This window comes from Salminus brasiliensis, chromosome 4, assembly GCF_030463535.1.
Source record: "Salminus brasiliensis chromosome 4, fSalBra1.hap2, whole genome shotgun sequence".
NCBI lineage: Eukaryota > Metazoa > Chordata > Actinopteri > Characiformes > Bryconidae > Salminus > Salminus brasiliensis.
In genome coordinates this window covers 24,046,738-24,058,881 of record NC_132881.1, presented here as the reverse complement: position 1 = coordinate 24,058,881, position 12,144 = coordinate 24,046,738, and the positions used below count along the sequence as shown (strand labels likewise).

The following is a 12,144-nucleotide window of genomic DNA, read 5'->3' as shown; positions in this document are numbered from 1 at the left end:
TCTCCCTCTGGCCTTGATGACTGCCTTGTACAGCTTTGGCATATTTTCAATACATTTTCTTAAAATGATCTGCCTGAACTGCTTCCCACACATTCTTCACTGCTGTACACACACCTCATGTAATGTGTAAGCTTTTCCTCTCTGCCTGTCTCCCATGCATCCGCTGCTGACACAGTACAGCCTGTATAATCTCCATTCATTCCAATGAACTGTTCCAACAATTCAATGAACTGTTCCCGCAATTCAATGAACTGTTCCCACAAGTTAACAAACTGTTCCCACAATTCCATGAACTGTTCCCTCAATGTAATAAATTGCTTCCTCAACTTCATAAACTGTTCCCTCAATTTAGTAAACTGTACCCTCAATTTGTAACCTGTTCCCTCAAATTAATAAACTGTTCCCTCAATTTAGTAACTTGTTCCCTCAATTTATTAACCTGTTCCCTCAATTTAGTAACCTGCTCCCTCAAATTAATAAACTGTTCCCTCAAATTAATAAACTGTTCCCTCAAATTAGTAACCTGTTTCCTCAATTTAGTAAACTGTTCCCACAATTTATAAATCATTTTCCAACTCAGTAAATCATTCTTTAAATTTAATAAACTGTTCCTTCAGTTTAATAAACTGTACCCTCAAATTAATAAACTGTTCCCTTAATTTAGTAACCTGTTTCGTCAATTTAGTAAACTGTTCCCTAAATTTAGTTAACTATTCCCTCAACTTATGAATCATTTTCCCAACTCAGTAAATCATTCTTTCAATTTAATAAACTGTTCCCTCAGTTTAATAAACTGTTCCCTCCGTTTAACAAATAATTCCCTCAATTTACTAAAACTGATCCTCAATGTAATAAATCCAGAATGTGACACTCTGGAGCAGCTGCATTAAAGTCACTATGCCTAAAGCTTAACCCTGTGTGTGTTTGTGTAGCTCACCCCACAGCCCAGGCCGTCGCCCAGCTCACACTGAATCCTCCTGCGGTCCTCCTCTGGGAGCAGGCCTGCCCCGCAGCCTGGAGCAGGGCACAGAACGCCCCCCATTTGCAGCAAGCACTCCTCTGCAGCGTAGCGCTGATACCGCTCGTACTGAGAGAAGAGAGCGAGAGAGAGACGGACAGAGATAAAGAGAGCTTTTTGAGTTTAAATGACCTTTAGAATAATTATGCATCGTTCACTAACAGGGTCTAGAATTTCGAGACAGAGAGAGAGAGAGAGAGAGAGAGAGAGATGGAGGGTGAGAGTGAGAGGTAACGAGCGAGAAGGTGGGAGAGAGAACGAGAGAGGGAAAAACTGCTGAAAGAGAAAGAGGGAGTAGCAGAAGTTCAGGAGACAGATGCAGACATGTGCTGCAGTGTGTGAATCTAAAACCACAACAGAATCCCTGCACTGACAGAACTCCAGCCGCTCGCTTTGCAAACAGCAGCTCCAATAACTGCGTAAAATCTTTAAAGACACTATAACAGTTTGGAGCGGATGCTTCTGGAGAAAGAAGATGCCCCTCTGAGGAGTGAGATAGAGAGGGTGAGAAATATAGAGAGAGAGGGAGAGCGAGAGGGTGGTGAGGGATAGAGATGGAGGGATGCAGTGGAGTGGTGAAACAGGAGAGGGCTTATTGAGTGGCATGAAGGAACAGCAGATGGACCAATTAAGACGCTGCTGGACAGGACAAACCGACAATAAGGATGAACCTAGATTTCCCCTGAGCTTTCTCAGAGACAGGGAAGGTCTGTCTGTCAGTGTGCTGTTGGTGTGTGTGTGTGTGTTTAGAGCTTAGAGTCCGCAACCCACCTGTTCTTCGCCCAGGACCCGGAAGTGATGCACCTCTTTGATGAGAGAATCAGGACACCCCGCTAAAGGAGAGAGACAGAAAGAAAAAAAGGCCTGAAAACAACAAAAGAGGCTGATACTAAAACCTCAGGCGATGTCATTCAAGCTAATGCAACAATCAGGGACCTTCCAATAGGTTTCCCTGTTGCTTTAAAAACCATGTCGATGAAACAGGGACTGCAATAAAGAAAATGCTGGAACCCTGCATGAGCCGCACCTCTCCCGTGAACTGCGCAATAACACACGTCGCACTCCAAAAGATGAGTCTTCAGCTAGCAATAAGAAGAAGCTAGCTCTGACACAGTACAGGCATTGTGGCTGAAGAAGACATTGCCAGAGGAAGCAAGGTAGAGAAAAAGAGAGAGTTGGGAAAGGCTTAAGAGAGAGATGCTGAGCTGGTCTTCTTCCTGCTGGACTGGCCAGTAACTCATTAGCTGCTTACTTGTCTTGGGTGGTTCTGCTTGCTCTGTGTTTTGCTGTGTGAGCAAAGTTGTTGACTCGCTAGTTTTTGATCATAAGCTAAGCGAGGCCATTTCAACAGAGATTTAGCTGCTAGCTACAGATCCCAAGGGAATGGTGTAGCAAACTGGCTAGATAACATACTCTGACATCAGTGCTGGTAATAAGTGCTCTTGCGTTGGTTGCTGTCTAGTTTCGTTGGCTAGCTTAGCTCGTCACTGAAGTTTTATTTTTTTGTGTCGGAGGAATCTGGAGAGCCCCTCAAGCAGAACAGATTTAAAAAAAAAACTTAAATCATGCCCTTGATTTAATGGTTCCCACAATTTAATAAACTGTTCCCTCAATTCAATGAACTGTTCCCTTAATGTAATAAATCACTTTCTTACTTTAATAAGCTGTTCCCTCAATTTAGGGAACGTTTCCCCTTAATTTAATAAATCATCCCCTTAATTTAATAAACTATTGCCTCAATATAATAAATGAGTCCCTCAATTTAATAAATCATTCCCACAATTTAGTAAACTGTTATCTCAATTTAATAAATCATTCAATCAATTTAATAAACTGTTCCCTTCATTTAGTAAACCGTTCCATCCATTTAATACACTGGTCCCTCAATTTAGTAAACTGTTGTCTTAATTTAGTCAATCATTTGCTCAACTTAAAAACCTGCTTCCTCAGTTAAGTAAATCATTCCCATTGAATAAACTGTTCCCTCAATTTAATTAAACGATTATCTCAATTTAATGAACGGTTCCCTCAATTAAGTAAATCATTTATTAAATTCATTCCATTGATTTTTACAAATCATGATTTAGTAAATAATTCCCTAAATGTCTCCAAATATTATTTTTCCACCTTAGTCTTTATTGAGATATATTTATTTGTCCTGATTCATGTTGTCAGCCAGCAGTCCTGTCATCTGAGCTCATAGTTAATGATAAGGCCAGAGGAAGCTGATTTTAAACCAACGTGGCCGTGCAGAAATATGTATAGCACATAAGCACAGGGCCAGCTCTAGCCATTTTAGGGGCCTTAAATAGGACTGTTTTTGCCCATGTCTACCTAAATACTCCCCCAGACTGACATAATGTAAACATTTAAAAATAAAAGTGAAGACAGTAATACACTCCAAGCAAAAAGGGTTCTAAATAGTACCTAAAAAGGGTTCTTTAACTTTAAAACAACAGTGAAAGCCTTTTGGTTCTGTGTAAAACCATCTACCGAAAAGTTTCCACCAATTTGAAGAAACAAATGAATAAGACAAAGATCCATTTAAGCATCCAAATAGTTCTAGGAGCTGTGAGGTTTTAAACAGTACCTTTGCCTTGGTTAAAGAACCCTTGAGGAACCTTTTAATAGAGCTTCTCATTATAATCTTCACAATTTTTACTGAAAAAAGGGTCAACAAAATATCAATATCAATAAAATGTTCAAAAGATGGCAAAGTGTCCCCAAAACTTCATCTGAAATGTAAAATTAATACATCATAGTCTTCTGACACACACACACACACACAAGCTGACACATTAATGAAAAGTTCCGCACAGAAGATGCCAGGCCAGCACTCTTCACGCCGGTGTGTATTCACCGTGAGCACCTCAGGGTCACCCTCCAGAGGAGAGGAGCTGTGTTTGAGGCTTGGTGCTTTTCCATGAGTAGAGGATGAGTGGCTTAATGGGAGAGCGAGGCAGAGAGGTCCCTCAAACTCACACAGCCAGACAAAGAGACCGCCCCTTTAAACCTGCTCCTGAGGATTATGCACGGCAAATGGCTGGAGATGAATGTGTGCTAGAGTGTGACCCCGAAGTGATGGTGGACCACTACTCTTCTTTAACAAGCCGCGCTGTAATGATGTGCTCCTTTGGACCAAAGGCTTCCAGCAGGAGCGACACACACACACACCAATTACCCATCTGGAAACTAATGACCGCACTGATCCACTCTGATCTGCATACGATAGTGCATACATACACATACACAGACATTCTTCATATGTACAGTATGTAGAATAACCACAAACGGGTGCTGTGGGAGATACATCAGTGTAGGTCTTTACGTGTAAGAAGCTGCGTTTAATGGGTTCTTTGAGTTGCTACGGTTCTATATGCGGTGCTGTCTGCATTTAATTCAATAGTTCTATTATATTAAAGTGAAGTGAAGTTCAGAATCTGGTTTACTGACACTGCTACATCTCCTTACTGCATGTCTACACTGACTAAGCAAAGGAAACAACCCCCATGCAAACAGACCATCCCAATTCAGTTAAATTATACTAAAATAAAGGACCAAAGTCATACAGGACCAATACAGGCACAAATGTGGCATTACAGGACTGTACAACTGCAGTTTTGCAAGACTAAAGTCTGCCAGAGAACACCTAGACCAAGATCAGGACTTCTGGAACAATGCTGAATCACTAGTCTTATGCAGTGTCTTTCTGATGCGGTACTCTGACACAACTGTGGCAAGATGTACCTGTAGGTCCAGTGATTTTAAAGACTATTGGAGCCAATGCTTGAGGTCTGCTCTTGGGTTGAACATGCTAGGATGGCCTGATCTGGCCATGTTGGCAGCTGTTTCGCTTGTACATGATTTAGTGGACAGTGGAACAGCTGATTTCCAACTGCTCTGATATTTTTTTAAATCCCTTCCCAGACTCATCTGCATCTACCACCTCAGAAAGCTCTTTGGATCTCACCATGGTGATCCCACCTACTAGCCCACTCAACCATCAAGAGCAAACCAAACGAAATGTCTGAGGTTTAAATAAGACTCGTATTCTAGCCATTTTAGGCAGTGATAAACCCCTGAATAATAATAAAATAGTGAATATCAAACCATCACCATGCAGATGCACGCAATGTACATACAGACTGTTGACACTAAGCTTCCCGTGAGAAACAACGAGAGAATCGTTAGGCTGTACCATTCTCTTCCCTGCAGGTCCTGATTGGCTGGCCTTCAAGTCACCATGTAAATGAACATATAGGCTAATTTGAGGATGAGCTTTTGGGCAAAACTGTAGCTTTCTGGACTGTTTAGTCAGCATGTTGTAGCAGTTCACCCATCAACTATGCTAAGATAGCCTCCACGCAAAAAAAGTAAAAAAAAGTAAAAAATAAAAAATCAACATTCTATAGTAAAACTACAACGCCAACACACACCATCTGCACAGAGTGGACAGCGTTCATTTACTGCAATGTAACCACCTGCCTGCAAAAAGGCCCCTGACAAATACGTCTACTGAATCCATGCCTGTGCGTCTGTGGGTGTACGGGGAATAGCAAAGGTGATGCGGCAGCGCCCGATAGGTGCCCAAGTCTCCTGCGTACACTTGTGGCCCGTGGGCTGCAGAATGCTAATGTAGCTAATCTCCCCCCCAGGGTCGCCAACGCAAACGCCACCTCACTTTTCTTATGCAAATAGCAGCACCGCACGCTAATCGCACCGGACGCGCCTGGGGACTCGGCCACTGCCAGCAAGTATTAAAACGGATGGGAGGGAAAAGACTCACATTTGTCTAGAAGTAATTAAAGATACAGACCATGGAGGGACAGCTCCACGTTACCATGGCAATACGAGGGCTGGAAGAGTGGCCTGTACAAAGAGGTAAAATTGGAAAAGGTAGAGAGAGGGGAAAGGGGAAATTTATTGCACCTTCTTGGTGTGTACAATTAACAGATATACTTTAGTACCAAAAAAAAGGCCGGTGTTACTTTTAAAAAAGGAGTTCCTTACATAATACTCTAATACTAGTTTCTTCTTTTAGGCTCATCTGATCACTATCCGATTTTCTTCCATCATCATCAGCACTGCCTCTGAGAGCAAATCCAGAGTTTACTAATCCAGCCCTCAAACCAGGTTCTGAAAATAAGGTAAGAAAGAAGTTCTAGAAGGAAGCTGATACTTGCTGCAACATTAGCTATCATGTATGGTAACATTACACAGGAGCACTACGAGAGATATATAGATGAGGGGCTAAGCCTTTTCTTGGGGGATTCTGTGGGAGGTTTCCATAAGAATATCAAGAAAACACCCCTAAAAGGTCAGTTTATCATGATCGTTTGGAGTAGCATCTAAAAAAGTGTCTATTTTACAAAGGTGGCTCACAGTAGATCGGTCTCTTCTCAATTACAGATTACGGCTGTGACCTGAACCTTTATTTTCATCAGATTTACAGGAATACCGGGCTCAGATTAGCCCATTAGATCAGGTCAGTACTTCTCACTGGACTGGCCTTCTGAGCGCTACAGGTTTAGAAATGAAGAGATGTAAAAACTGCATTACGATCAACAGTGTAGCTTTTTCACTGAGATTACCCCACTAAACAGGAGTCTATAACTACTGGTAAAATGGAGGTTTCACAGGATATAAAGTTAATAACTTTACTTCTCACACTCACTGTCTGTGGCAAGTCCCATTAACTCAGACAGCTAACACCGCTAGCTAATGAGAAGAGAGCAGCTAGCTATTGTAGATTGGTCTCACCCACAAACATCACACTGCCTGGTACCCAACCAAAGAATTTTACTGGCCAAACTGAGAAATAAGTCTACCGATTCAGATCATCACAATACACAAATTATGATTTCAATATTAAGTATTGCAATGCAAAAATTGTTAAAATGTTAACTGATAAAATGTTGATGGAGCACCAGAGGTGGAACTCAGCAGTGCAGAAGTGCAGCGCCGGACAATCTGTGGCGTGCACATAACAGAGGCAATAGCCGAATGAGCGAGAAATCCAACCTGCACCCTCATTAAAAGCTAGCGTGAGGAAGCACTTTCGTCCTGTTTAGCAAAAACTACAACAGGGATTTCACCTCAGAAAAAGCGACGCGAATGACAAACTTTATCACAGCATTACTGCCAAAGAATTTTAGTCGTTGAGACTCAGGGCTTGTTGCACACTGTGGAGCTGAGTCCCATCTCAAAGACCAAAAGCAAAGCTATGGAAGTGATGTGCATGATGCATGGATGTCCATGGCCACAGAATCTTATGTCACAACTGCACTTTGTGACACTGCATTTTATCGCTGAGGAGTGGCAGCTAGCAACCAACTACCAAACAAGAGCAGTGCATAAAAGAGAGCCACGTTGGGGGAAGATCTGGCTGAGCTGTTCGAAAATGCAGCAGAGGAACAGCAGATCACTAAGAAAGATCTAGGTATAGTTACTGATGACGCTCACAACATGGCTGCTGAACTGGGGAAAGTCCTAGATGTGAAATGCTATGCCCACATGCTAAACCTGGCCTCTCAGCGAGATCCTCTCAGCCCACTGTGTCAGAGTAAGAGTAAGACGAGTAAGAGTAAGATGGTATTCCTACATTTTTTCCCCCATTGCAGAACCTTCCAGTTGACTTACCACATTGCTTCCCTTTTAATTATGAATAAATGAATAAGTAATAAAAGATCCTGCATGTAAATTCATTATGGATCATTACAAATACTTTGCTTTAGAAGTACCAATAATACTCACACAGTGAGGAAAAAAAAGAAATCCTGTATAGAGGATCTATAGAGAGGATCTATCAACATGCACTGTTAATCGTTTTATAACAGCTCTCTATTGCATTGGAATCCTAACTGAATTGAATCATAGTGTTAAAAGTTGTCTGAACAGTAAACATGCACTATATTTTTTACAGCTTATTTAAATAATTACATGACATAGAATGTCTTGATGCAAACCCAAGCACATTTGTATTTTGCTGCCCTATTAAACCTGTAAAACTTAGACTTTTTCAGGACACTAAAAGTGATTGTATATCTGGAACCTTTTACTTTCACTTTCTATTTTTTTTCTTCTTGCCACTGCTTTTGACTGTGCTTGGATGTTCCATGTGAAACCACACTGTTGCTGTTTGTTTAGCAAGTCCTTTTAGTTATTTATTTAAAAACGTAGCACAGTGGATACTGCAACTTTATGAATCTGACCCAATGTCAAAGTACTTCTGATACTTTGCGCAACTCAGCAGACAGCAGAAGACAGCAGAAAGCGAGACAATGCTAACAAGAGAGCAAGGAAAAGGCCGCATAGAGTTACCTGCCAAGAGCAGTCTGCTTCATTTAAAACTACATGAGAACGATCAGCGAAAGCAATCAACTCAATGAATTAACTCCCTCAATTGCCTCTTCTAATGAAAGCTGTTAAAGCACACTGCATGCCATGTCTTTATCGATTCTCCTAAGTACTGCAGCTACATGCCTACAGGACACAAAACAAGGCCTAATAAAGCCTTACAGCTCCAGGCTTCAGGGACTGTTTCCTCCCTCCTCTGCTGAGAGCATGGCTGTAGTTGCACATACACAATAAGGTAATTCGCAATGATGTGGGTAACAGATCAGAGCATTACCAGCTACAGGAGGGATTCATACAAGAGGGAAAAGTGCTGCCATGACGTAACTGAGGGACGAATCAAAAAAGTTGGAGAAAGACAGCACAGTTGATTCATCATTTTCGTTTCGACATGCCAGTGGATCTGCCATCTGCCACGCCGAGCTAAGACAAAACGTCTGCCAAGTCGTAGCAGGAAACGAAAGCACTGCGACAAAGCGCTCACTGATCCCTGTTTAGAAGCCTTCCCTGCTTATAGTAAGCTCTGGAAATGTTAAAGAGCTAGTTTTCCCCTGTGCCCTGAATGTAGTTGACATGGCAAGACTTTAGTGCAATAGGAAAGTTTACTTCTTTTGTTGAAATGGAAGGTTGGTAGGAGGCTAATACAGCTGAGAAATGGACATCTGTACTGAACCAATTAGCATCATGCTAATCCTCGTGCCTAAACACATAGCAGGGGTCATCTTTTAAGCCTTATTTTTTTCCTGTAGTGTTGGTTGGATTGCGTATTTGATTTTTCTAGGGCTGTCCGGATCTGATTCAGTGGATCAGGATCAATCAATCATATGCCAATCAAGGCATATTTTAATGGATCAAATATCAGCTATTTTAAAGGTAAAAGGTAAAGGTGCACGTATTTGTCACTGTCCTCCGCATTTAACCCATCTGGTAGTGAACACACACTCACACACACGTGTTAGGGGCAGTGAGTACACACACACACCCAGAGCGGTGGGCAGCCAACTCCAGCGCCCGGGGAGCAGAGAAGGTAAAGGGCCTTGCTCAAGGGCCCAACAGCCCGGGAATCGAACCCACAACCCTGTTATCGATATCCCGGTGCTCTAACCGCTGAGCCACCACTGCCCGATTCCAGTGCAGATTCCTTTGTTTTACTGCTCCCCAGCTGTGACCCAACACAGCGTCTTATAGGCACCATAAACAGACATTACATATTTACAGCATGTAGCTGTGAGGTTTGTTCTCGGATAAAACAGTCTGGATGTTCACTGGGGTATTGGAAAAATGGTAATACCTGCTAGTCCTACTGCTGTGTAGTGCAACCATCTTTTCTTCCACATTCAGGCATGTGAAGCTGTTTGTCTAATTTCTGTCAATTTTGCTCAAAACCATGATGGGAAATACTCTACCACCAAATCTTTTACTCTTGTATTACAGTTGCATAAAAATGAAACCATGGAAACACCGGCAGAATACTTTGGTGCCTGATGCCCGTTTTGGAACTGGCACGCAACAACAGGCCCAAACCCAAGAGGGAAGAGCAGGCTAAGGTACACAGATTAGAGAACATCTAAATTATGGCACATTAACAACGTTCCAAAATAGTTTTGGTTGATCAAATAAAGCAGATCTCAATATTGTTTCACTGGCTTCTGAAATCTTTCTCCTAAACCCCCTACAAGAAAAGAGGAGATCAGCATCAGCCCTTAACTGTTGGGGGAGATACAGTAGAGAGTTTAGCAACAGTATCACGATGATGTTAGCAGTGTTACCGTGCCGGCCACCGGCCTCATCCAGCATCGCTACAACAGTGCTAGCATTGCTATTGTTGTGTTAGTATTGCTACTGCGCTGGCCGTTGGCCTATCCCAGCATCAGTACCACAGTGTCAGCAAAGCTATTGTGGCATTAGCCTTGCTACCATGCCAGCCGCCAGCCTCGCCATCATGCCAGACGCCAGCATCACTTTCAGTGCTGCGCCAGCTGCCAGCCTCGCCCAGCATTATTACCACAGCGTTAGTCACAAGCCACATTCATGAGGTCCTGGGCCCTTCACATCTAAAAACTAGTAAATATGTGGTGTAAAGGCTCTGAGAGCAAGGCTTGAGTCCTTTACCAGGCAGGGACACATGAAATGCTAGATGAAACATTATAGAGGTCATTTTATGCCACAGGATCTTTTTTTACAATAAACATCAGATATTTTGGTCCCAAAATTCCCATTGTTGAGATGCTATTGATGATTCTATGCAGCCAATGGCGGTCCGGGCAGAACTAGGCTTGTCTGATGAAGAGATGAAGCCACCTGTTGAAGTGAGAAAACCCCAGCGTTGTTTTTCGTAAACAGGAGAAAACTCTGTAAGTCTCATGTAGGTCTCAAACAGGACTTCTTCAGTTGGGTCTAGGAGAATAATAAGATCTTAACTTAAATATTTATTTTCTTTGGGAAATATTATATTTTGCTGTTGATCAGCATATCACCTTGATGTGAACAGCATACCAGTTTTTGTTTATTTGGAATGATCAGGGACGTAGGTATAATTGTATTATGAGAAAATGGTACAGAGAATTAAAAGGTGTAAATATATCCTCCACATTTTACCCTTCTGTGGTAGTGAGTACACACACACCCAGAGCGGTGGGCAGCCAACTCCAGCACCCAGGAAGCAGAGAGGGTGAAGGGCCTTGCTCAAGGGCCCAACAGTGGCAGCTTGCCGAGCCCGCAACCCTGTCATCAATAGCCCAGAGCTCTAACCGCTGAGCCACCACTGCCCCTAGAAAGAAACAATCGAACCCGGGCCGCGGTGGTGAGAGCACGAATCCTAGCCACTAGACCACCAGGGACACCAGCCTGTGCCCCCCCATTGATTTACCTTCACTGTACATTATCAAAATATCTACATACATCTATCTGTCTTTATAGTTTGTGTGCGTCCACAAGAAGAAAGACAACATCTGTATAAGGTCAAATACTTTTACTGGTGGTTTCTAACTAAGCTGGCACATATCTACTGAGGGATTTTAGCCCATTCTTCCAATTGCTTGGTCTCTGAGCATGAACCTTGAGCTCCCTCCACAGATTTGTGATAAGATTGAGATCAAGGCTCTAAGAGGGCCACTCCAGAACCTTGATTTTGGTGTCTTTCAAAAACCTTTTGACTAACTATGATGTATGCTCTAGGGTCACTGTCTTGTTAGAAGACCGAGCGACGACCTAACCCAAGACTGGCAGCAGATGTCATGATGTTATTCTTCAAAAATATCCACACAACCTTTTTTTTTTCATGGTCCCATGCACCCGAACAAGGTGTCCTGTCCCTGAAGCAGCAAAACAGCCTCACAGCACTATGCTTTCACCAGCATGCTTTACTGTGGGGACAGTTTTTTTTTAAAGAGTTGAAGGCCTCGCCTTTCCTATGCCAAACAAAAGCTCAAGTTTGGCTTCATCAGACCGAAGCACAGATCTCCAAAACTCACCCTCATGTTTCAGATTGTCTCTGGCAAAGGTCAGTCGTGCCGTGGGGTTTTTCCTTGGGCGATGACTTCGAAGTCCACCACGATGAAGAGCCCTCACAAAAGTCTTGCGTGAAACATCAGTTCCAGAAAAAGCCAGTCCAGCAACAGTTCATTATCTTTGCAGAGGTCAGGGGATTCTTGTTGACATCTCTGATTATTTTAGATATTTTTCGCTGCAAAGTTTCAGAAATCTTGCGTTTTTGATCACAGCCAGGTTTATTTTTTAACAGACTTTGTTTCTTTGTGCTTTGCGATGATGCA

At 42.6% G+C, this 12,144-nt stretch overlaps 1 protein-coding gene across 1 annotated transcript in view; it reads right to left on the bottom strand.

Annotated features, from left to right (window-relative positions):
* prkn (parkin RBR E3 ubiquitin protein ligase) overlaps positions 1-12,144 on the bottom strand; it is a 125,071-nt gene that overhangs the window by 18,700 nt on the left and 94,227 nt on the right. Inside the window, exons 8-9 of the mRNA XM_072677685.1 lie at positions 1,790-1,851; positions 938-1,087 (exon numbers count right to left, since the gene is read on the bottom strand). Coding sequence (XP_072533786.1) covers positions 938-1,087; positions 1,790-1,851 — 212 coding nt within the window. The remainder of the gene's footprint in view (positions 1-937; positions 1,088-1,789; positions 1,852-12,144) is intronic.